Raw genomic sequence first — 24,569 nt, 5'->3', positions numbered from 1 at the left:
CGTTGAGGCAGAATGACAGCGGCATGAAACACGCCGATGCCTGAATCAAGACGCCGACGATAAACCATCGGGAAAAGTGACCGCCCCATGAGAATAGCTGGGCAACTTAAGGCCGGTGACGAGCGTGCAGTGTTACACTCGCCAGCCTCAAAGCGCGCCGCGCTACACAAGCTGTTGTTTGTCAATTGCGCCGAGGCACTGAAAACAATCTACAGCAGGCTGCTCTCCTTATGCGTTGGTACTGAGCCTCCAAGCTCGCCGCCCTAAGAATTGGCTCAGGGATTCTCCAACAGCCTCTTGGGTGTAGACTAGAGCCGAAATACCTACCGTGGAAGGTGGTAAAACAAGCTTCTCGGCATGTTCTGTTTTTGGCGCTGTTGAGCGGGCTCAACGGGCCGCAAATCCCCAACCTTGGAGCCCGGCCTCGCCGGTGTTCGGTTCTCCACCCGACGCCCGCCCAGGCGGGACCCGCGCTGGTCAGTCACCGACAAGGTGAGATAGATGGATGGCTTCTGCTGCCAGAGTTCGGCCTGCTGCCATCTCGAGCAACTCGTTTGAAAATCAGACGGTACGATGTATTATGGTCTTGACGAGCTGGTTTGGATCTTCGACGGACGCAGGCAGTCACTGTGTATGGCCGCAGTTTGACGTGAATTACCCAGTTTGACAGCATGGAGACTATGTTCGCTGCGCCTCACGACATCAGTCACCGCCCATCACAGCCACACCCACGATAACGGACTGCAGAATGACGCATGGAGGGACGTCTTCAACCGAAACAAAAAAAAGCAGAAATATGGCAATCAGCAACAAATGTGAGTCAACGAAGAAAAAGAAAAGAGTAGAAATAAAATCATCTCCCAATACAGCAGTTTATCTTGACGCAGCCTACTTAGCAGATGACCACGAACTGCTCGTCTTTAAATTGCCAATGCCATGCGAATTGCAACGTCACCTTCACTGCCCGGCGCCCCAGAATGCAGGAACAGGAATACCAGCAAGACGCAGGGTTCCCCCAGCCAGCCCGCCCCTCGTGCCCTACCGAATCCGTTCCCAATTTGCAAAGAATTCGGCCCGGTGTGCTTTTACCTTTCCTCCTCCAACCGAATATGGCAAAGAAGATTTAGTGAGGGTTCGGTGTGGGTGTGTGTGGTCAGCCTCGTCCTCAGCCTCGCCTCGCTGTCCCCGAGAAACTGGATGTACCACGTTTGGGTGTACCACGTTTGTCGTAGTGAACTCCTATCATTTCTTTTGTCTATCTGACTTGCACATGTTGGAGTTGCACCTGAAACAACCGAGCAAAGAAACGATGCAAAAAGGCACCGCAGTAGGAAAGGTTCATCGACGACTACGAGACACGCTGACGCCTCGCCACGTGGTTGATCAGTCACGGATCAAACGACATGCCTCTGGAGGCCTCAAATAATGAATCGACAAGAGGCAAATATTATTTCCGTCTCGTACTGGCCAAGACTCGTCTTTATCAGCACCACCGCTGTCCATGTCTTTGTACTCTTACACCGTCATGTTCCAGAACACACAGAGTTGAACGTTAGGCAACATCAAAATATAATTAACAAAAGTCGAAAAATTGAAAGCTATACCGCCTCCATGAATGCTTAATGATTTGGGTATCCGCATGGGGCTGGGCTCCTCCCCTTCAAAAGCAGTCCTGGCAAAAACGACCCTCATTTCCATTGGACCCTTCTCAACCATCATGATATGACCCGGTTTCCATCATAAAATATTAGAAAAAGACACGACAAGCCCTAATCCCAAACGTCATTGCTATAAATGGGCAAATCTCTTTTGCAAATCATGCTTGCCGCCAAATCAATAAAAAAATACACAATGACTTCATCATCATCAAAGAAATATGGTCGCCCTGTCTATCCTCTTTCATGCAAAAACATTAAATACACGGTTCAAGCCTCAGACCGACGGTTGGCCTTCTAGGCTCGCCGATTCATCGCCGCTGAGGCACCTGCGGCCGCCAAGTCGGGCTTCCCACTAGTTGAGCGAGCCGTAATCCTGGGCAGTCCACTAGAAGAAGATGTCACGCTGCCTGGTCCTGCGCTGGTCCGTCGACTAAGGCTTGCGGCCGTGGCACCAGTCGCTCCAGAGGCTCGTCTCGATGCCGCGTTCAAAGCAACCGCGCCTTTGATCGGACTCGGCACAGTGCGCATCATGCCAAGCGTCTTTGGGGGATCTGGTAGGGGCCTCGACATGGTGATGGTGTTGTTACGTTTGACTGGGGACGACTCTCTTGTTGGCATGCGAGGAGCAGGCGGCATCTTTTGACCTGTAATGAACTCATGATGAACTGCATCCTCGGGTTTTAAGCGGCGGTCGGGGTCCCATCGTAGGCAGCGAGCCAAAAAGTCGACAAAGGCTTCATCGTCGCACTTGATCGCCTGCTGCAACGTCTTGGAAGACGGTCGTCGTCTTCGACCCTTGGAAGAAACCGTCAAACGAGGCTTGCCCATCGAGTCAAAGAAGAGCTTCTTGCGAGTACTCTTCTCAATCAGATGCTTCTCAGGTGGACCAAAAACCTCCATGATGCAAGCAAGCTGCTCCTGCTCGTTCTCGCCGGGGAAAATAGGCACACCAGTAAAGAGCTCTGCGAGAATGCAGCCAACACTCCACATGTCGATCGGCAGACCATACGTCATTCCTAGAATAACCTCCGGGGATCGGTAGAAGCGAGACTGGATGTAGGTATAAACTTTTTCGTTCTCGAAGCAGCTGGAGCCAAAGTCGATGACCTTGAGCTCCGAATGCAAAGGGTGCTTCAGCAGAATGTTCTCTGGCTTCAAGTCGCAGTGAATAATCTTGCGCTGTTTGAGCAGAATCAGTGAGCTGAGAATCTGCTTCGTGAATCGTCGAATAATCTTGAGCGAAAACCCGCGGAAGGAGTGCGCCTTGATAAATTCGTAAAGATTCATATCAAGCAGCTCGGTCGAGATGCAAAGGTGTCCACGAAAGTAAAAGCTCTGTGTAAAGCTGACCATACTATGTTTATCATGAGGGTCCTGTTATACTAGTCAGTCAAAAGCCAGGGTAGAGAGAACCGGGAATCATACCCATTCGCGAAGCTTCTGAAGAATATTAACTTCCACCAAGGCTTGCTGGTGGAAGCGCTTCTTGTTGCGAATAATCTTGATAGCAACCAGCTTTCCGAGCTTGTGGTCAATGCATCGAAGTACCTGTCCAAAACTACCCTTTCCAAGGACGTCCACAATCTCGTAGCGATACGCTAGGTGATCGCCAGCAACAATGGTGTAGTCGCCACGTTCATCGTCATAGCCAAAATTGGGGGAACCTGACTGCAAATCGCCCACCACTTTGCGAGCACTTTGCGTACCACAAAAGTAAACATCGCTATAGTCAATAATCTCGCCTCGTTCGTAAATGTTGAGCATAGCAATGCGAATAGCTTCCTGGGGGCCGACACGCTCCTTCGGGGTTGCCCTTCTCTTGAGTGCATCTAGAGTTCGGGCGGCAATATCTGTCTCCTTGCGTCGAGAGCCCATCTTGCGCATCTCCTCGTTGGCTGCCAGATCGTCTTTGTCAAGTTCGTTTGCGCTGTACGCACCCGTCTGTCGCAAAGTCGTCGATGAGCTCTTTGGTTTCAGGGACTTGTGGGTAGAGTGCACAATTCGGCTGATGGGCTTCATGTGGGAGTAGTCGTCAGAATCTTTGCGATTGCCCCACGATTCACTTTTGGAGTGAGGCAGCATTGTCAGGCTTTGCGCAGAGCTCTTCCGGGTTCGTTGCTCATTAGTCGTACTCGTAGCAGCCGATATCGTGGGGCTTCGCGTTTTGGCATTATACAAGTTGTTTACTGTGGTTGACTTGGGCAAGCGGGGGACTACCTCGGTTGAGGACTTGTCGCCGGTATCATGTACATCCCCATGATTCTTGGAGGCGCTGCGTTTCCACGACAGACTCAGTTTGCGTCGAAGTGAGCTTATGGACGAAGGCGTAGGGGGCTCATCAGGAGTCGGCGCTGGTCCAGGGGACTTTGGCGTATATTTGGTCGTATCAATCGATCTGGCGCCCGGCTTCTTGGAGTTCTGGCCCTCGGTAAGATTGCCGGTGACTGTGGAATAATCACCACTGGCCTTAGATCGCTTGTGGCCGCTGAAGCTGAAGCCACCTCGGGGAAGCGATGAGGAGAGGTAAGGCGAAATGCTGTATTTGCTATTGGGCTCCTGAATAATGATGGATGACGAATCAGACGAGCCTGCATCGGGAGGAGATCTATTCTTTCGGTGGCTGTGATGCACAGTGCTACTACTCCTCAGCGCGGGCAATTCCATTGAATCATCGTATCGGTTCTGGAAAAAAGAGCTCTTGGAGGCAGTCATGGGAGTAGTCGGCGTCTTGGGGACGTGTCGAGTTGGCGGCGGACTAGACCGAGGCTCTTTGGCAGGCTGATCTTGCAGGGCGGCTACTTTTGCGGCGGTCGGGATACTCAACGGAGCGAGATTCAGAGGTGGCAGAGTTAATGGCTGTAGATGCCTCCTCGATTGACCAGTCTGCTTCTCTTCTTTGCCAGATGTGGCCATTGTGCTCTTTCTAGCACTTGGACGACGCTTGGGCTTTGCAGGCTCGGGCGGAGCAGGTAGCGAAATGCTGCCGGTTGAGTTGCTGTGAATACTCAAAGTTTCCACAGAACTGAGAGCAGAGCGCTTCTTATCGAGGAAGTATGGGCCAGCAGGCGCGTTATCTTTGGGTGATTCGTATACCTTAGGAATAGCTGGTACGGGAGGGACATCCTCATCTTCCTCATTCTGGCTGGAGCTGGTATGGGAGCTGTGACCGGTTTTGGGTGCCGGTAGCCGTGAGCCCGAAGCCTGCGGTTGCCCGCGTGCCTGCGTTGCATTTGCTGATGTTTGATGACCAAAGGTGAAGCTGCCAGTAGAGCCAACGGAGAGGCCAGAGGTATGGGATTTTCGACTATGATCGGGGGTTGTACGAGCGGACGAAGGCGTGAGTGACGGTTTTCTCGGATTGAGGGAAGGAGACCTAGAGGCTGATCTATTGTCCATCGATACCGGAGGTGGGGGCTGTATGTTGCCGGCGTGGTTCAATGGCTGGGGCGGCGGAGGCATCATGGACATTCGCTTCATACGACGCGTGTCAGTTGGACTGATAGTCCTCGCCCCAAGGCCACTTGCGTGCGCTGAATGACCTGTACCGGGCATCATGGAGGCTCTTTTGTTGGCAGCCGAGGACGTGTTGAGACCAGCGCGATTGTTGGCGTTGAGACGTGGTGAGCGAGCAGCCAGCGAAAGACGATTCGACTCTACACCGTAGGCACTGAGGCCCGGCTGGGCGACACGCGGGGGAGGCTGCACAGATTTGGCCTTGGCAGCTCGAGACGCGTTGAAAGGCCTCGTTGCGTCTGAGCCATCGATCGAAGCCCTGGTTGAATCGGAGCCACCACGATCAGAGATGATGCTGGGCCGGCGACGCTGAGCACTCGAATACGTGTCTGAATCAACCAAGATTCCAGGGCCCATCGACTTTCGCGGGGGCTTGGCCGCTGCCGTGACGTTGGATACGGGCGGGTACTGGCTCTGGCGACGGGGGCGGACTGGGGCAGGCGCTGTGAGGCCATCTCCAGAGGCGGACCATGAGGAAGCAATAGACGACGTGCTAGGCTGTCGAGTGGAGGTACTTGGTTTGCCTATTATAGAGCTCGAGCGTGCAGGGCGCGTTGTTATCGTCGTGGCCGATGCCGATGAGGGAATGTAGGCTCGATTGCTTGCGTTGGCAGCGTGCACCGAGCTCATCTTGTCTGACGGCTTGGCGACGACCTTGCCTTTGGAATCTAGGATGCTCCCAGTTCCGGTGGGCGAGGGAAACTGTGCGAGTTTGAAATCGGAGGACGAGGATTGAATGCTGGAGTGGAGGTCGTCGAAGCTGACGGAGGGAAGAAAGTCGTAGGAGTTTGAAGACTGGTGTGCAGCATCGCCATTTCGGTTGAACGAAAAGTGCGAGTGGCTGGCCGAAGTGCTGAGCATTGGTGCGTTTGACACGGCGTTGTTGTCAGTGCCTATGGCGGAGTTGGACAAGGAAAGATTGGAAGCGGACTGGGGACTAGAGGCAGTTCCGTTAGCTAGAGGGACACAGGGGAAGAGCGATTGGTTGTGTGATGGCGTACAGTCTGGTTGGAGAGGATTCCGCCCCTCGCGACCCAGCTGTCCGACTTCCTCTCAAGGTCATAGAGTCGACAGTAACGTCTAGGGGAAGTTAGGGGGGAAGAGACGTTTGATGGCGAATTGGTGCTCGGGGCCAGCCAACGTCGGCCAACGTCGAGGGGTTCCTCAGTCCGATCGAGGAGCTGAGTGCATTCGAAAGGCTACCTCATCCCGAAGCTGATGGGGTCTTGTGGGCGTGCAAAAAAGGCAAGGAGACAGGATAGGAGGTGTGAGTCCGTACGCGAAGTGCGAGGCGGTGGAACAAGGGAGGGGTCCCGAAAAAAAGGAATGTCGGCAGCAGCGGACAGGGAGCGGTCGGGAGCCCGTCTCTGGGCGGGAATCGAGGAGGAAGCGAGGTTGGAGGCTGGTGTTGGGGAGGAAAAAGATAGGAGAGAGCGAGAAGCGTTGCAAGGCAAGCAAGCTCTTGGTTGTTTTTTCGAGATGAGGGATGCGGAGGTTGAGACCCACTGGAGGGGGGGCGCTGGGACGGTGACCGGAGCACTTTTAGCAGCAACGGACCACTAACAGGGGAGGAGTGTACAGTTGAAAAAAGAAATGGCTGGGTGCGTGAATTGAAAATAAATTCAAGGTCATGCTGATAATTTTTCCATCTCTATTTTCCTAATTAACACTTTTGCATGGCAACGCGACATGGTCAACTGCCCCTTGCCCGTGGTGCTTGGCTGTTAACTGGTCACTTGCATGAGTGCTGCAGCATGCGCTAGCGGGCTGACCCAGCACCCGCCAGGCGGTCAGGGACTCGGCGGGGGTTGTCCTTGGCCAGCCTTGTCCCTATCATTGTTTATGAATGAAGGTTTGTCTTTCTACAACTGCAAGCCTTGAGTACGAGTATTTTACAATTAGCCACTATTTGAACAACTAGGCAAGTACGCGACAAGTCACTGATGATAGCAAGTACCACTACTTGGCGGGGCACTTTTCCGACACCCACGGCCCGGCGCGAGGCGGCATAGACCCTGGGTACTAGTACCTGTGCCTACCCTCCTTAGGTAAGCCGCTGGCCAACCACATTGTTCCCGATTTCAGTACGATGGTTCAAGAGGGAGAGGACGCGTTTTACAAAATGCATTAAAGAAGGGTCGTCATAACTGTTGTCATACACAATATTTCCAAATTGTCAGGGTCTGAGCCCAATACCGGCAGAGGCGCTCCCCTGGTCCCTGACCATCTCCAGATACCTCTGTACCTAGATTGCGCCGCTAGCTACTCAGTAGTTAGTTAACTATGTATGTAGGTAGGAAGCCAACACTAATAAAGCCGACAGCGCAAGATATCTGGGTACTCCATCTGTCTCCAATTTTGCTGCGAACACCAGGTACCATTGCCTGTTGGACGTCTCATCGACCTATTCAGAGTGGTACCAATTCAACGGAAAAGTCCAAGGCAGATTGGGCCAATTATCAGACCCAGAAGTATATTATGATAACAATCATAATAATAACAAAACAAAGTGCCTGCGCGCCGCTGTCATCTTGCTTCCCAAATGTGGCGCGCCAACCAATCAAACAAGCCCGGGAAACGAGCCCAAGTCAGGGGCACCCGCCCTACGTACATTGCCGTACAGAGTAGATCATTCAAAGGCCGAATGATTGGGCTTTTGTCGATGATCATGGATCATGAAGGCACCGGCTTGGCAGGGGGGAGGAGACCCTTTTATTCCCCAGCAGGATATACAACTACGTGGCATCAAGGAGAAGCAACTTCCAAGAATTGATGCTATAGTTTTTATCAAGCCAATATGTATGACTACCCTATGCGTAAAATTGACGACATTTTTATTGACCCCTTTCAACTTCAAACTCCGAGGCAACAAGAAGAAAACCTTCGTTGAACTAGTCAGTGGCCCTGGCCCCGATCCATGATGCAGTCATTGTTAACTGCCCCCCCAGGTGTAGCGGCAAGATCCACATTGTCTTGCACAAGAAAGACAGTGAGCTACGTGGACTAACTGAAGTCGACTTTTTTTAAGTAATCCTGCGCTATTGCTGCGTCTTTCCGTTCACTTGGCAACAAGTGCGATTCCTCCCCAGGGACGTACTGGCGGAAACTTATTATGGCCTACCTCAGAACGCAAAACTTGCGTTGTATTATCACGAAAGCTACAAAAGATCACCACTTACCACATATCTATTTCAAGGTACCCGTACCTATCTCTTGAAATGGTTAACTCCGAAAACAAGCACTTTAACATGATTTTTACCGCATTTTACCTGCGATTGGTGGCCCTCATGCCGCGTCATTTAGCAATAGGTAGCTTACCCGGGAGGCACGAACAACGAAACCCCAGCACATTCTCTTCGCGCAATCATCTCTGCACTTGGAGATCCCAAAGAGCGAGGATAGTATCCAGCAAGGTTTTAGATTCATGGCTACCGAGATACCTGCAAGCCGTGAGATGCGCACACTTTCAAGCGCCTGTATTTCCACGATACAAATAAACCTTCCCTAGATGAAAAGACCGCAATGATGGGGATACGCCTTCCCCGAGAAATCATGCTTGCGCTGCTCAACCGTCTCACTCGGCGTCTTGATGGTCAGCTCAACCGCCGATGGGCCCGCCCAGTTGCCCATGACGCTGCGCAGCGGGTACCACTCGCCGCGCACCATGTTCACCTCCGCGCACCTGGGCCTGTTGCCGTCGCCCTCCCACGTCGCCACTACCAGTGGACGCGCCCCCGGGTCCGTCGCGCCGTCGACGCAGCTGAAAGCGCTGCCGTGGCCGAAGAAGACGTCGTTCTCGTTGTCCGACGTCGTGCAGAGCGAGTAGCGGCCCGTCTCGGGAGCGTGGTAGAAGCCCGTGTAGACGAGGGTGAAGTTGTTGGCGTCGACGACGATGCCGCCGTTGGTCTGCTTGGTCCAGCCGATGGCGTAGGCCGCGTTGGGGACCGCGGGGCTCGGGTACACTAGGGGGAAGGTGGCGGGCGGGCCGGCGTCCTGCGGGAAGAAGACAATGTTGGTGAGGGCGGAGGCGAGGGGACGCAGGCGCTGCGTGATGTAGTAGGACCAGGGGAGGCTGCCCTGGCGGCTATAGCCGGCGAAGGGGTTGGAGTAGTAGTCGATGTTGAGGCCGGAGGCGGGGCAGCCGGGCTTGATGAGCGGGCATGGACCGCCGGGTGTTGGTGCTGGGACATGAGTGGTGGTAGTGGTGGTGGTAGGCTGAGTTGATGTGGTGCACTCCGAAGTAGAAGTGGTAGCAGGAAGAGATGTAGTAGTTGGATTAGATGTGGTGGTAGGCTGAGTTGATGTGGTGCTCTCCGAAGTAGAAGTGGTAGCAGGAAGAGATGTAGTAGTTGGCTTAGATGTGGTGGTAGGCTGAGTTGATGTGGTGCTCTCCGAAGTAGAAGTGATAGGAGGACGAGAGGTAGTAGTAGGCTTAGATGTGGTGGTGATGGTCCGAGTTGATGTAGTACTCTCTGAAGTCGAGGTGGTAGGAGGAACAGAAGTGGTGGTATGGATGGTGGTGGTAGGGTGAGAGGTAGACTTAGAGGTGCTGGAGGTTGTGGTTGGGGGCTTGGTTGACGTCGTCCAGCTGCAAGTGGCAGTTATCAACGGAGTCTCAACAACAACCGTTGTGATTCCACAATGGGTGATGACAGTCGTAGTCTTGTGGCCTCCAAGGTAGGGTATAGTGATGGTGGTGATAGCAGGGGGCTTATGCTCTCCATGACCTCCGCCACTGAGATCGAGATCAAGACCTAGATGTACATCTAGTGCAGCAACGTGCTGGAACAGCACTGCAAATGTGAGAGTTTTGACAAGACTGATGAGTGCCATTTTGTCAGAGATGAAAGCTGGGCAGTAACTAACAAGGCTGTGTGACTGGGAGGGCTCATGATGGCTTTATACTCGGTTGCCAAAAAAATTTTTTTTTTACGGCTGAGTGTATATGTAGGGTGCAAATCCATTGCTTTTTAAGTTGTAATTTTCTCAATGTGATTGTTCCGAAACTTGCATGCAAAATATAGACTTTTTGTGCAATCCCGACATCTAGGCCTCAGCCTTTATGCATTGTCGTGATGCTGCTGCAGAGGTAAGACACAGCTGAAGGGGCTGCCGTAGAAGGCCATCACCTTGCAATTGGCTGAGCTTAAAATTGATTGATAATATTATCAGGTAATGTATTAATGTTCGTTCCTCATTGAGTAGAGACGCGAGTCGTTGGGCGTCGATGGACGTTGGTACACCTTTATAGTTGGTGTAGCTGTAAAACCAAACACTGCAATGCGACACCCACCACAGACGAGGCTGACCGTTAAAAGGTAAAGACATATCAAAACAATGTCTTAGACAACGGATAGAGAAAAAGAAACAAAATTATTCGCTTTTTGACCCCCGTATAAATACTTGCTTTTTCAAATTATGGTGATGATCTCGTCTAATCGCCGGACGGCGCCGGCACAATGCTCGCCCTACCCCACCGTCTCTGGGGTGACCTTCAGCGGACCAAACGCCAATCTTCCCGCCTCGGCATGTCGGCATAACGTCACATGTCCCCTTCCACCCAAACCTTGATCAACCTCCATCCTCCAACAGCCACAGCCACAGCCATGCGCAACCATACCTCGACTTGAGATGCGCAAATCATGGCCGATACTCCAAAAGACGATTCGGTGTCCGCCGCCACCGATAATGCGACGCCCACACAACGATACGGCCTGTTTGGCGGGCTAGCCGCCCTGCGCGAACGAGCCAACATCCAAGACCGCCTCGTCGAAAGGTCCGTCTCCCCGCCTCCCAAGAGCCATCGCCATCACCACCCGCTAACTTTCCACCTCCTAGACTCCTCGCGCAGGTCATGCCCGCCGAGGACGGCGAGGTCAGCTTCACGCTCGACGAGGACGTCGCCAACGCCCACCGCGCGCCCGAGTTCAGCCTCGGCCTCATGTCCTACAACTTCCGGCGCTTCAACGCGCGCGCCGGCGTGCTCTTCCAGCTGCAGGACCTGACCGAGTCGCTGCTCGAGTGGCAGCGCCCCTCGCAGACCCTCGCCCTCCTCGCCGTCTACACCCTGCTCTGCCTCGACCCGCACCTCGTCGTCGCCCTGCCGCCCGCGCTGCTCGTCCTCGCCGTGCTCGTGCCGTCCTTCCTCGCCCGCCACCCCGCCCCCCCGCGCGGTACCCTCTCCAGCGACCAGGGCGTCGGCTACTCGGCCGCGGGGCCGCCGCTCGCGCCCCCGGTCACCGTCGCGCCGGTCCGCGAGCTCAGCCGCGACTTCGTCAAGAACATGCGCCGCCTGCAGAACCAGATGGGCGGCTTCGTCACCGCGCACGACCTGGTGGTCGAAAAGGTCCTGCCGCTGACCAACTTTAGCGACGAGGCGCTGTCGTCGGCCGTCTTCCTCTCCGCCGTCGGAGCCATCCTCGTGGCCACCACCACCGCACACCTCGTCCCCTGGCGCTTCGTCTTCCTCGCCGGCGGCTGGGCCCACGTCTGCGCCGCCAACCCCTACGTCGTGCAGTTCCTCGCCGACCTGAAAGCCGGCAAGTTTGGCGACCTCGCCGCCGCCGGCATGGACAAGGTCGCCGCCGAGGCGCTCGAGGGCGGCGACAAGGCCCGCACCTTCGCCGACGGCTGGGTCGCCGCGGACATCATCCTCGACTCGGCGCCGGAGACGCGCGAGGTCGAGATCTTCGAGCTCCAGCGCAAGACCGGCTCCGGCGAGTGGGAGCCGTGGGTGTTCTGCCCGTCGCCGTACGACCCGCTGTCCGCGCCGCGCATCGCGGGCGACCGCCCCGGCGGCACGCGCTTCTTCGAGGACGTTGCGGCGCCGGACGGCTGGGAGTGGAGCGAGAAGAAGTGGGCGCTCGACCTCTGGAGCCGCGAGTGGGTGGAGGAGCGCATCATCACGGGCGTCGAGGTCGAGACCGAGGGCGAGCGCTGGGTCTACGACATGTACGACGAGGCGGCCGACGACGCGCTGCGTCGCTCCCGCGTCGTGGAGAACCCGGACACCGAGGCCGCCAAGAACGTCTCCCGCACCACCAGCTGGGAGGAGGGCGAAGACGGCGCGGGGCTCAAGGGCGAGTGGCGCCGGCGGCGCTGGGTGCGGCTGGTGAAGCGCAAGACCAGCCTGGTGGAGTATTCTTGAGGCTTGCAGCGTGTATCAATACAGTAACAGCAATGATTCATGATGATAGATAATTTTTAGAGTACAAGTTTTGATCATTCTGTAAAGGTTAAAAATGTCTCGGTATAGATGTTCTGTAAATGCCTGCTATATGTCATCGATCTGCTTATGCTCGCTGCCCGCTACGCATGGACAAGGCACAGCTACGAAGTCTTCGCTGTTGAGTCCCCCAGAGTCATCTTGTCCAGAATGGCCAGGATGCCGCCCTGCTTGCCGCGGCCGGCGTCGAGCTCCATCGTCAGCTTCCTCGCGCGCTCAATCAGCGTCGCGAGCACCCCCTTTGTGTACTCGAAGCTGCCGGTGCCCTCCATGTACGCCACGGCGTAGCGCTTGACCTGTACGTCGGCCGTCTTCTGGCGGAGGATGTTGACGAGCTGGAGGTCGTCCGGGCGGGCACGGATGCTGTGTATCACGGGGAAGGAGAACTTGCCCTCGGTGAGGTCCTCGCACATGCCCTTGTGCTGCGAGTACTCGTCCGACTTGAGGTTGATGTAGTCGTCGCGGATCTGGAAGATGAGCCCGATCAGGTTGGCCAGCGGCACGCAGTTGAGCGGCGGGTCGAGCGGCGACTCGGCCTGCATGAGCTTGATGCCGAGGCGGAAGAGGCCGCCCGTCTTGTTGCCGACCATCTCGAGGTAGTCGTCCTCGGACGGGCACGTCAGCGAGTCGCGCCAAAACAGGTCCATGCCCTGGCCGCGGTGCAGGTTGACCAGCTCCTCCGCGAACGTGGCGAGCAGGGCCTTGCCGTTTCCAAGCGCGAGCAGCTCCTGCAGCGCGGCAAAGTAGACGTAGTTGGCGGCGTTGATGGTCTGCGCGACGCCAAAGATGTGGTGCGCAACGGGGAAGCCGCGGCGCAGCTCGGAGCTGTCCTGGACGTCGTCGACGAGCAGCGACGCCTCGTGCAGCATGCCGACGACGCGCGTGATGACGGCCAGGCTGGCGGGCGGCACGCACAGCCACTCGTCAAAGGCGGCGATGAGCTGCGAGCGAATGTCCTTGCCCGGGTGGCTGAGCGCGTAGTCGAACGGCCCGCGCACGATGCGCTCCTTGTCGGAGGTCCACGAGCGCTGCGGCGTGAAGTGCAGGTCCTCGGTGGCATAGCGCGACGGGTCGTCGGGCGTGATGGGCGACAGCTGGTGCTGCATGATGGCGGAGGGGGAGGAGGTGGTGCTGGCGGTGCTGGCGGTGCTGTGCTGGGCGGGAGACTTGAGGGATGGCGAGGAGGCGCTGCCGCTGAGCGGCGAGGGCCGGCGATGGTGGCTTGCGGGGAGGTTGCCGCCACCTGCCCGGGATGAGAAGATGGCCGGTGTCACGGGGACGAAGCCGACTATTTCAGCTGGCGGCTGCGTTGGCGCTGGCGGCGACTTCCGCTGCTGCTGCTGCTGCTGCTGCTGCTGTCCGTTCATAAGCGATGCCCTTGAGCCGGCGTTACTAGAGGTGCGAGGTGGAATCGCCGAGGGCAGTGAGAGGGGGTTGGAAGATGTGCGATGGCGTAGCGATGCTGTCGTCGTCGTCGTCGTCGTTGTATGTGTGGAGTGAGTGGCGTTGGAGCATTCCACAGCTGCAGCCTTGGATGGACCCATTTTATGCCTCGGGAGTTTTAAGAGGGGGCTTTGAAGCAGATGCGACTGTTGTTTGACGCAAGATAGATGAAACAAGAAAAAAATGTTTGTTTCCGGAGTAGAGGAAAAGCCAAGGGAACGAGCAATGGCGCTGTCGATGCTCTTTGGCGCACGGGTTCCACAGGTCTTGGTGAAGATGCAAACAGGCAGCCAGTTTTCGGACCACTAACGCCCGCCGTGGAAACGGCTGACCTAGGCGATGACGTGTTTCTGGACGGCAAGGCGGAGAGCTAGTGGTTCGATCGGCTTCCTTGGCGAGAAAAGTGCCTGTTGAGCAATCTGTTGAGCTGACCGATGGGGATTGGAGAGAGGCAGGCAAGGGTCGCAAGAGGGGCAGATCCCCTTTTGGTCGTTAAGAATGGAGGGGAACGAGATGAGACAGGTAAGAGGGTGAGAGGCTCGGTACCATGCAGGCGATACTGAGCGGCTGAGCAGCGGTTGAGAAGGTCTCGGGTGTGATGACAGAGTTTGCCTGGAGAATAAAAGGAGGTTTGTAGAAATCCCACATGAGCTTCATCCGAGACAAATCAATCATGTGAAGGACCTCGCTAGTGGCGGTTAGACGGCGCTAAGATGCAGTAGGTCAAGGCGCCATGAGGTTAAATCTTAGGTAGGGCGCCTTTCAGCACGCTGTAACAGCTTTTAGGGGATTTTAGGGGTTCTTAGGGGTCCTAGTGTATCGCTGTAGCAGTCTTCTGGGCACCGAGCGCCGGAATTGCCGCACCTCAAGCCAGATCTTGCCAGGCCAGTTGCCTGGTGTTCACCTGCAAGACTTTTTTACGTCTACTGGGACTTTAAGTATACATACATATAGGTCATTTCACTATGTTTCTGAAGTTATCCCGGACTAGAGCTTCAGGGTCGCGACCTCGTTCAGCGGCCGGTTTTTGCAACCTCATGAACAATAGCGGCAACCACTCATCCACTGCCGCTGCCACAAGCCTGTTATCCTTTACTTACTGCAGAACTTGCCGCAAAACGCGGCAGACGATGGCTTGCACCTCTGACGGCATGAGACTTTCTCCACATCGGTGCCGGGTCCATGGTCGCATCTCCGTCTGCATTTCGCCAAGAGAGACTTGTAGCAGGCTTGGAAGTCTCCGCCTTCACACAAGGGGTTTCTCATGACGTCTACCTCTTCCACCTCAGAGCTTTCTCTCTCCAGGATGCTCCCATCTTGGATCAAGGGTGACGCAAGTGCTCCGGTAACCGCGAGCCCGAGAATAATCTGCATGTTTTGTATTAGGCGCCGTGTAAAGGAGAGGTCCCAGTCGTCGGTTTTAACTTGCATAGCCAGCCGCTCGCTTCATCTTGTACAGCTTTGGATGCCGACATTTCTGAGAATGGGCTGTGACTGAGGTTTTATATATCCTGTATGTTCTAGACCAATCTTGAGAATACGGCGAGCTCTTTATACCTCGAGAAACCTTCCTGAGCTGCAATAATTCTTCAGCTGGCTGACAAACCACCCCCGGTGGCTGCTTATGAGCCAAGAAGCCTCTGCCTAGAAACTCGTTTTCCTTCGCTGCTACGATCATGGTTTGATGCAATGCCAGCCACCACCCATTGCCTTTTCCGTATCAGACCCGAGGATTGGAGTATCGTGGGGTGTCACAAACACCAGCCGCTTGATACATGTGACAGAAAATTTCGGACAGTGAATTGGCAATCCTACCTGACAGATCGTGTCTACAATTTCAGCCAAATGAGTGTAAGCTTGATGCGTGGCGTGCGTGGGAGAGCTGGAGAGCTACTTACCTAGCCGCCTTACAAGCTATGTAGCTCTCCAAAAGTAGGCTGTCTCGCCACTGCTGCAAATTTGCACCTTAATAACTACGAGTACTAAGAAATTACAATAGGCGAAGATGGATCTTTAATTGTTAAACAATAATCCACTCCATCGATCTTGGTGGTTGGATTGATCAAGTATCCATCGAGGTACATCATGTTGTATCGACCATGGTTATCGTCCTCCAGCGGCACAGGCTCAGTCTCGTTAGCAAGGCGGCTTGTGAAGCCGCGCGACAAAAAAAGGCCAAGCATTCGGGCTCTTTTAATATTCACCAATGTCTCAGACGATATACAACCAACCTCTCCGCTGAAGGACGACCAAAACGTGTCTTCCAAAGCGTCGTAGTCAGGGAATCTGGACCAGCCATTACGGAGGTGCATTGAACCCGTGAATGCCTGAAGAGAGTGCAATTTCAGGCCAAAAGGGCTAATAACCGCCTCGGCCCAGTCTATAACACCTTTCAAGCAGCATGATTCAGGTCCACGAGCAGATTGCAGGCACCAAAATCTTTGTGGAGGAGAGCCATAGGCAAAGACATTATGCCACTGACTGAGGCTGGGCAAGTGTGTACGTATGGGCGAAATCTCTCTGGAAGGCCGTCCAAAAGAAGGCTCAAGTCTCGTCGATAGCTCTTTTCTAGCCCGTTGCGATATTCTGCAGAAGCTTGCTGCGGAGCGAGCCATGACTGTGAAGAAACTGGGTGAAGTTAGTATCTAGGCTTTACGAGACTCATGGCCACCTACCTTGCAACGCTTGAGAAGAAATTTCGACGAAACGGGTAGAATTCCTGCGCAGTTTGAGGAATACCGCGAGCGAGCACAAAGTCCAGCTGTGTGATGCCTTGCATGCGCGTCATTAGGTGCACCAGCAGGGGTTCGCGCCCATCCTGCTCAGTTCCTAACTCGCCGTGAAATGACACTGTCTGTACCAACGAGCCGTGTACTTTGGCGGCCAGATCCGATGTTTCTGTTTTGAGTGCCAGCGACTTTAGACGGCACTGGATAACGTATTCCAGTTATCGCCGCCGTACACAGTGTAGCTGCACACCCCCTGCACGGGCACGGGAGCAAACTTGTGGCTGTGCGTTATGGCTCAGCATTTCGCCTCGCATTCTTCTCTCGTTGCGGTGGTCTTGGCAAAGAATGCCGCAATCTCGTCGTCGACTGCATATTCAGCCATATCGAGACGGTGCTTGAGAGCCAGCGGGGTCTTGATGTGCTTTCTTGTGGTTTGGCAATTCAGAGATATGTGCGTTGGACTCTTTGACGGTTGCCTGGTAGTGGGTCGGTCCTCTCACGTAATGCAAATAGTAAAAGAGGTCCGAAAGAGTATTTATTTATCCGTAACATGCCATACATGCGCCCGCCCGCAGTGTTCAACAGGGTGCGGGCATGTGTAGGACGGGATCATCAACCTACCACTAATAAGTGGTAGTTAAAGAACGATAAGAAAGAATATCAGCGCGATTTTAATGGACTATCCTACAACGATAAATGGTTTACTTCTGGAAGGTAACTATTTGTGCCTGCCACCTAGTCGCGCGCAAACGGATCTCGGACTACCCTTTTCCGCGGCCTTCGCCTTCAATCTCGATACTTTTGTTCTATGTTTCCGTCCCTGAGGAGAAAAAGAGTCAGTATTGCTTTGTTCTTTGTAAAAAACGGCAACAACTCACTTAACCCGGGCTACAGCCGCACCGGTTACAACTCTCGTAGACATACGGCGGGTTGCAGTAGTAGGTTCTATCGCCGCCGCACCAGCAACCGTTTGTCTTCTGGCTGTTGATGCAGAGCTGGTCCCATACATTGCGGTCGTGAGTGTTGCAGAGGAGGTACGGCGCGCGGGCAGCCAGCCTGCTCGGCACCGGCGCGACTGGGCCGGGGACCGGGTCACCCGCGGCGAAGGTGCTGAGGACACTAGCTACTAGGAGCGCAAGATGAACCGACGTCATTTGTAATTGATGAAGGGCCTCGAGAGGGCAGTTTTGCCTATCCAGAGCGCTTTAAATGGAGTGTCCGGCGCGTCGATCATTGAAAAAGACAAGACGGAGAAATCCCTGCTCTCACATACTGTTGTTGCGTGTCATACAGCAACTGTGATACAGCAGACTCGGCTTCTGCATGATGCATATCAGACGGTGGTTGCACAAAGTAACATCCTGCCTGGGGACAGGAAAGAATCGCAGCGTCATGACCCCCTCCGTCACAATTTCAAAGATGTATTCCGTCCTGTTTAGTAGCGCAGGCTTCTTGCAATGAGCCCAAGTAGCATCGCGGAGAATTTGTACGATATCACGGTGTTGACCGACTGGGGTACGGACAGGGGTAGATGGCATTAATTAATTAATGCACTGACAAAAAAGAGAACAATTCCATCACGAGAATTCTGCAGATCTGGTTTGCCAAATGTTAGCCCAAGCCGATGGTGCTGAGGCTTGTGCTTAGCCAACGTCGGAGCAAGTATTGCGTTGCATGGCATTCAAGAGGTGAATTTCAAAACACGAAAGCTTGAGGAATCGTGCGGAGAGGCCCTTGCTTTTCTTATTGTTGAGCAGTAATATTCAGATCATTGCAGGGGACAACTCCCTGTCACAGCGCAGCCATGGGGTTGGTTGCTGGGGCAACATGGAGCAGGGAATGCACTTCATGCACCCCAGGCGAATCTCCATAATTCCAATGGTCAACCTGCTCGGCCAACGTCCACGGCCTCCCTTCTCATCCATTGTTTGTCCTCATCTTCATGTTTCATTCGATATCGATGCCTACCTGAATTCCTACGACTCAATATACGCCTCCCTCGCGCCACGGCGCCAGTGGTCCCAACGCTAAAGTGCAGAGCTGCCCCGAGTAAACGACAGACTTTCACCACGACGAGATCGTCATCTTCCCTACGATAATCAAAACATCCAAAAAAAAAAGCACAACCACAAACTCTATCACAATGGAAAATCTACTATCTCTCGCCTTTGACAACCTGTCCTCCTACGACGGCCCCAAAGTCCGCAAGGGCCTGCGCCAGGTCGAGGGTCTGCTGGCGCAAATCTGCCTGTCCTCGTCCGGCGGTCGCGACGAGGCCGAGAGTGACGGCTACCACAACGGCGATGAGGGGGAGGATGAGGCGCCCGCTTCGCCGCCGCGTAAGGACCTCGGCCAGCTCGCGCAGGACCCGGCCTTTCGCGAGTTCTTCAAGCTGCAGGAGGGCTTCGAGTGGAACGTCGGCCTGCGTCTCATCAGCACGCTCGACCGGCTCATGGCCAAGGGCGGCGACGGCCAGAACGACCTGCTCATCCTCAGCGCGCTGGACCTCCTGCAGGGCGCGATGCTGCTGCACCCGCCCACCAAGGGCCTCTTTCAGCCCCCCCCCTCCTGTTCCCCCTTGGGCAAAAGTCTAACCTTGTCAACGTTTCAGCTCCTGCTGGACCTCTTGGAGCCGTTCAACTGCCCGGCCATCCAGTCCGCCACGCTGCTCACGCTCGTCGTCGCGCTCATCGACGTCCCCGCCAACACGCGCGTCTTCGAGGCGCTCGACGGCCTGCTGACGGTCACCTCGCTGTTCAAGGCGCGCGCCACGTCGCGCGAGGTCAAGCTGAAGCTGGTCGAGTTCCTGTACTTCTACCTGATGCCGGAGACGCCGTCGATCCCGCGGGCGGAGCGCCGCGACTCGCTACCGGATATGCTCCAGCGCAGCCCGAGCAAGCTCGCGGGGGCGTTTGGCGGCGGCGCTGCGCGCGGGGGGGACAGGCGCGCGCTGGTGGCGGGCACGCTGGCGACGGCGGAGAAGCAGCAGCTGCTGAGCAGGTATCTGAGCAACGTGGAGGACCTGGTGAGGGACCTCCGCACGTGCGCGCCTTTTGGCGGCGTGGTGGCGTGAACGAGGCCCGTCCGAACGCAATGCTTGTGAGGCTTGACGAGACGGTCCACGAGTGTCTACAGCACTGGATGCTGTGACATTTACATTTGATCTTGAAAAGTATCAAGGGATTTGATGACTACTTTGAGTTGGTATGGTTTACTTTTTAGCCTTGACTTGGTCTCTTTTTGCTATCTCTCCTTTCTTTTGTCTGCAAATATCATGTACGAATATGCTTGGAGTTATTTGGTAAATAGACTGCTTGGAATATGAAATGAAAATAGGCATCACGTCGTCATAATAATCATTGACCACCCCTGATATCGGCGCTACTTCGCCGTGATGCCTCCCCCCTCATGATAGTATCAAGTCCCTCCTCTTCCGCAATAGCATTAATTCCTTCTACATCGTTAGCCTCCAGCTCGAAGATCTCCGTCATCGGCCTCTGCCCGTGCGCAGCACCGCCACTGTCGTCGCCGTCCTCGTCGTCACACTGAACGGGGGAGTAGAGCTCGACAGCCGCGACGTCGTTGCCCGGCGCCTCGCTGACCTCCCCCCTCGACTCCCCCGCCCACATGGACTCCGCCGCGCGCGCGCGATACCTCCGCCTGAGCACCCACAGCCACGCACCCAACCCGGCCACCACGCCCACGCCGGCCACCACCGTCACCGCGATGCCCGTCTTGGTCGACGTCGACAACCCCCCGCCGCCACCGGGGTTCACCACCGTGCCGTTGCCGCCGCAGACGTCGCTGGGACAGGTCACCGTCGGGCGGCCCGTCGACGACGTGGTGGTGGTGGTGGTCGTCGTCGTGGTCGTCGTGGTCAGCGCGCCGACGCACTTACCGTCGGAGCGACACTGCGAGCCGAACGGGCAGCAGTTGCCGCCGAGGTCGGGCGGGCACAAGTAGTAGCGCGGCTCCGGGCAGCTCCGCCCGCAGCAGCCCGTTTGCGTGGTGTTGGTGTCGGTGAGGACGGAGGAGGGGGCCGGAAGGAGTACGGTGGCGGTGACTGTGTGCGTGCAAAAGTACGATCGGCTGTTGCAGGGCGACGTGCCGACGCAGTTGGAGCCGAGCGGACAGCAGTTGGAGACGCCGGCGGAGTCGACGAAGCAGTACGAGCCGTTGTCGCAGCACTGGTCCCCGTGTCCCGTGTCCAGGCCTTGGGAAATGTCAGTCAAGTCCAAGCAATATGTAGTACACGGATAGGGGGCAGGGGGGAACGGGAACGGCGCGGCGCGCCTTTGCGCGTCCGGGGGGGAAACGCACAGCTGTGTTGGTTGGCTTCGCATTGTCCATCGCGCTTCCACACGGCACGGTACGCTATCGGCCGACTCTTCATTGTGAGAAGTGCGTTCTTGCAAGCAATCGGAAACGCAAAAGGGGAGCACCCTCGAGTTATAAGACTAGGATGGATTTGTTGCCATGCACCTGATTTTGTTTGCTCCGCGAGGCTGGATGCACGCCCGCACGACCCCGCCAACCTCAGGCGGCAACAACCCCTGCCTTTTATTCCGCCTACCAGGCAAAACTGTCTTGGAAATAGTCTATCGTGCATGCGGCCGCCTGCAGTGCGCGCACCACACCGAGCCTTGCGTCGTCGAGGAGGCCTTCCGGGCCGCACGCGACCACGGCCAGACGGCCCTGTCCGGCGGATGCTGCGACGGCGGCGATGATGGCGGCTGCGTTGGGCCGGCCCATGAGCTGCGAGATGCCGCGCTCGGAGGATGATACGGGCTGTATGTTGACGAATCGCGAAGCATGGAGCGTCACTGAGATGTTGTCCGATTTGACAGCATCGCCGAGGTACTGATCTAGGACCATGCTCGCGAACGCGGGCTCGCGAACTGCCCAGTGTAGGTGCACGTCTGGATTGCGCTTCGGGTCGAGGATCAGGCAAGGGAGATAGGAAATTGGCGTGACGATGCCTGTCCCTCCTACGATGAAAACGACGTGACTATACGTTTGGAGCGGATGGCTCGTGCCGTACGGGCCTTCCACGAGCACCTTGAAGGACTTTGCTTCCTGCGCCAGCTCGCGCAGCTGGGCAGTGAACCCGTCATACGGCCGGATTAAAAAGTCAACAGATGTTGAGCAAGCATCAGTTTTTATCTCAGCAGTTTCGTCACTGTCATGCACGGGTGCAAGCAAGGCTGTGCGCTCCCCCACGCCGCTGGCGGGGGCCGTCGTCACCACGGACGCAACCGTGAACGGGTGACTCTGCAGTCTTGACTGGACGTCTGATAGCACCGTCAGGTAAAAGAACGTGCCCGGGTCTGGCTTGCGCAGCGAATACCACTCCAGGCGCACGCTCAGCTGCACAATGTCTGCAGCCGGGCAGTATAAAGCGTGCGCTTGGCTGCCCCACGACAAAGGACGAAAGGCAGCTGCACGCAGCGCTCTCATCACGCGGTCAAATATCCATATGTAGGTGGGCACTCGGACGAATCCGTTCCAGCGGCCTTCGAAGATGGAAACGTGGCTGTGAATGTGTAAGTCGAGGAAGCCTGCTGGCCTAAGTTGACGCGCGAGGCACTTACCCGAGCATGAAAAATAACAACAAAACTGAAAAGCCAATATGGATGGCAAGAAATAATTCGTAGGAGTATCTCCGTAATGAAGGTTTTGAAAGCGGTATTATTAGAGACATGAAAATTGTAGCCTGCTGTTGTAAGTGGACAGACATTCTTTATCGCTTGAGAGGACTCACCAAGACACCAGCCAGCCAGTACGGCTCAAGGTATTCTGTATACAAGGCATTCCAGCTGCCTTCTACACTTCGTTAGCGACTTTTCAAAGGGGTTCAACAAAACAAGAAACTTACGGCGCAGCAAAAGTACAGTGTAGCCAACAGAGTGCACTATAGCTTGAACTGTAGCAACGCGTGCTGTCCAGCGGTGAAAGCTGTTGTAGGTGCCAAAGTCCCATCCCGTGAGCCAGAGCGCAAAGTTATTGCGCATGCCGAATAGCCATATCAGGGGGAAGTTTACAAAGGCCATAATGCCAGTCCGGTCAGAAACGTAGCGAAGCCCTTGTTCGACGACATCGTCAAAACTAGGTGGCCCACGGTGTAAGTGCGTGCCTACCACAACCACCTCGCAGCAAGTTGACGTACTAATAATTCTCGCGTGTGATGCGGTATCCAATAAACGAGCATGTTATGTTAATGGAGACGAAAGTGAGGATCGTCAGCGATTGCAGTCGAGGCGGCACGCTGCAGCCCCAAACTCTCTGGGCGCATCGGTATCCGAACGTCGAGGGCAGGACGAGCCGACGCTTCAGCCACGAGGCTCGAATAGGAGGCAGCGGCACTAGTTGCAATGATGGATAGGAGTAGTATACGCGGCAGGATGCTAGGTAGAGCCGGTGGAGGAAACCGAAAGCCACCACCAGGACCCAAAACGCCATGACGGCCGCCCTGCGCCGGGATGTGTTAGCGACGGAGCTCGGAGATACGATGAGGACGGCTTCTACCCGTATAAGAAGTGATGAAGGTTTGAATAGCGCCAGGCATCCTGAGTTCTACGTCAACTTGAAAATCATGACTAGAAAGTTTTCCGAGGCCGTACCAGCGTCTGGAACCAACCGACACAGTACTCCGGCGCGGGCAGGACCGGCTCACCACGCGGGAACTGCGGACCAAGGGCATCGCCGCGCCGGATCCGCGCTATGCGCGAAATTTCCTCGCGGGTATAATTCGCAAACCGTGAAAATTCCGGTAGGGATATGTTGAACCGAGCCGCGCACGTGCTGTTCTCGCGCGTCCACGCGAGGCGCCGCGTCGCGGCGCCGCAGTAGAGGTCGACGCAGAGGTAGGTCGACGCCAGGCTCAGGTTGCTCCTGCATCTCTGCTCCTCCAGGGCTCTGTGGGGGACGAAGTCGGTAAACAGGATCGGGTAGAGGGCGCTCTGGCAGCTCTCCGCGCATGTCCGGTTGAACGAGGGCTCCTCGGCGCAGCGTCCGCGGCGGGCGGTCAGAAGCAGAAGACCGAGCGAGGCGAGCTGGGCCTTCATTATTATCACGGTAAGTTTTCAAAAATATTTTTCATGGCTTTTTTAGGCAAGTAGATGTAGGTCCGGGAGGTATTTCTGCGACAAAGTGTTGCTGAGGCACGTCTACGCGCCCGAGGATGCCGGTGATACATGGACGAAGGCATTCCTTATCAGATGCGATTGATAGGCAACGGCTGTAAACGGTCTCCACAGTCAAAGACAGCAAGCACATGAGCGGATCATGTGTGCATTTTCGAGTCACCTTGTCAGGCCATGGAAAAAAAGAGTTAGAAAAGCCCCTTCCCCACATGAAACCCATACTGAAGAGGATTTGTAGCGCAGGTGAGTTTTTCTCGTCCGACATAGGCTTCGTTCGAAGGAGAGGATTCGGGAAATGTCATACGCGGCCCCGGCTGATTATGGCACCATGCGAAGCCACTTGTGCGGCTCGGTATTGGTCTTTTCTAGGAGTCACAATAAAAGGAAAGACTGAAATTGTGCAACGGATGTAAAGAAGATATTCAACATTAATGTTTCGGATTCCGAGCACGTCTCAGACATCGCGACTTAAGCCTCGTGCATCCTCCCCAGCTTACATGCTGCAGAAACCGCGCCCCTGCATCACCAATACCAAGACGGCAATTGATGGCCGGCAATGATACTTTATCAATCAGACCATCAAGTTGCCCCCCTACGCGTGCGCTCGTCTCGGGGATTTCCCAAACCGTCTGCTCCACTGAGCAGCGGAGGCGCAAGTATTCATCCATATAGGCAAAAGCAGGATCCAATAGTAGAGTTGCTAGACTCCGCATTCTCTTGGCACTCTTGAATGAACAATGAAAATTCTCTCCGACAACGCTCCATAGCCGAGCTGAGTTTTTCTTCAGCCTTGGTATTAGTGGAGATGTTGAAGTTGTCCCTGGCTGGAGGTTCATTCATTCAGTCGGTTCTGGTGGTG

The 24,569-nt window shown here is 55.4% G+C and overlaps 7 protein-coding genes across 7 annotated transcripts; 2 read left to right on the top strand and 5 right to left on the bottom strand.

Annotated features, from left to right (window-relative positions):
* Positions 1–1,952: 1,952 nt before the first annotated feature.
* Positions 1,953–6,032, bottom strand: ISF_06799 (Protein kinase-like domain protein; the record flags this gene model as incomplete). Its single annotated transcript, XM_018850403.1, has 2 exons — positions 1,953–3,032; positions 3,084–6,032. 2 exons carry the CDS (start codon positions 6,030–6,032, stop codon positions 1,953–1,955), a joined length of 4,029 nt encoding a protein of 1,342 aa, XP_018702443.1.
* Positions 6,033–8,675: 2,643 nt separating this feature from the next.
* Positions 8,676–10,004, bottom strand: ISF_06798 (GLEYA adhesin domain protein; the record flags this gene model as incomplete). Its single annotated transcript, XM_018850402.1, has 1 exon — positions 8,676–10,004. The coding sequence occupies one exon, from the start codon at positions 10,002–10,004 to the stop codon at positions 8,676–8,678; it is 1,329 nt and encodes a 442-aa protein (XP_018702442.1).
* Positions 10,005–10,813: 809 nt separating this feature from the next.
* On the top strand, positions 10,814–12,318 carry ISF_06797 (Integral peroxisomal membrane peroxin; the record flags this gene model as incomplete). The annotated part of the gene is made up of 2 exons (XM_018850401.1): positions 10,814–10,947; positions 11,010–12,318. 2 exons carry the CDS (start codon positions 10,814–10,816, stop codon positions 12,316–12,318), a joined length of 1,443 nt encoding a protein of 480 aa, XP_018702441.1.
* A 182-nt stretch (positions 12,319–12,500) lies between these two features.
* Positions 12,501–13,940, bottom strand: ISF_06796 (geranylgeranyl pyrophosphate synthetase; the record flags this gene model as incomplete). The annotated part of the gene is made up of 1 exon (XM_018850400.1): positions 12,501–13,940. The coding sequence occupies one exon, from the start codon at positions 13,938–13,940 to the stop codon at positions 12,501–12,503; it is 1,440 nt and encodes a 479-aa protein (XP_018702440.1).
* A 4,771-nt stretch (positions 13,941–18,711) lies between these two features.
* ISF_06795 (Cell division protein Cdc14) lies at positions 18,712–19,641 on the top strand (the record flags this gene model as incomplete). The annotated part of the gene is made up of 1 exon (XM_018850399.1): positions 18,712–19,641. One exon carries the CDS (start codon positions 18,712–18,714, stop codon positions 19,639–19,641), a length of 930 nt encoding a protein of 309 aa, XP_018702439.1.
* Positions 19,642–19,924: 283 nt separating this feature from the next.
* Positions 19,925–20,961, bottom strand: ISF_06794 (hypothetical protein; the record flags this gene model as incomplete). Its single annotated transcript, XM_018850398.1, has 2 exons — positions 19,925–20,781; positions 20,889–20,961. The coding sequence occupies 2 exons, from the start codon at positions 20,959–20,961 to the stop codon at positions 19,925–19,927; spliced, it is 930 nt and encodes a 309-aa protein (XP_018702438.1).
* Positions 20,962–21,137: 176 nt separating this feature from the next.
* ISF_06793 (ferric-chelate reductase) lies at positions 21,138–23,632 on the bottom strand (the record flags this gene model as incomplete). The annotated part of the gene is made up of 6 exons (XM_018850397.1): positions 21,138–22,101; positions 22,160–22,281; positions 22,330–22,391; positions 22,444–22,673; positions 22,735–23,141; positions 23,189–23,632. 6 exons carry the CDS (start codon positions 23,630–23,632, stop codon positions 21,138–21,140), a joined length of 2,229 nt encoding a protein of 742 aa, XP_018702437.1.
* Between the last annotated feature and the right edge of the window lie 937 nt (positions 23,633–24,569).

This window comes from Cordyceps fumosorosea, assembly GCF_001636725.1.
Source record: "Cordyceps fumosorosea ARSEF 2679 chromosome Unknown scaffold_18, whole genome shotgun sequence".
NCBI lineage: Eukaryota > Fungi > Ascomycota > Sordariomycetes > Hypocreales > Cordycipitaceae > Cordyceps > Cordyceps fumosorosea.
The sequence above is the reverse complement of the archived record's forward strand: the minus strand, read 5'-3'. Positions and strand labels throughout refer to the sequence as shown.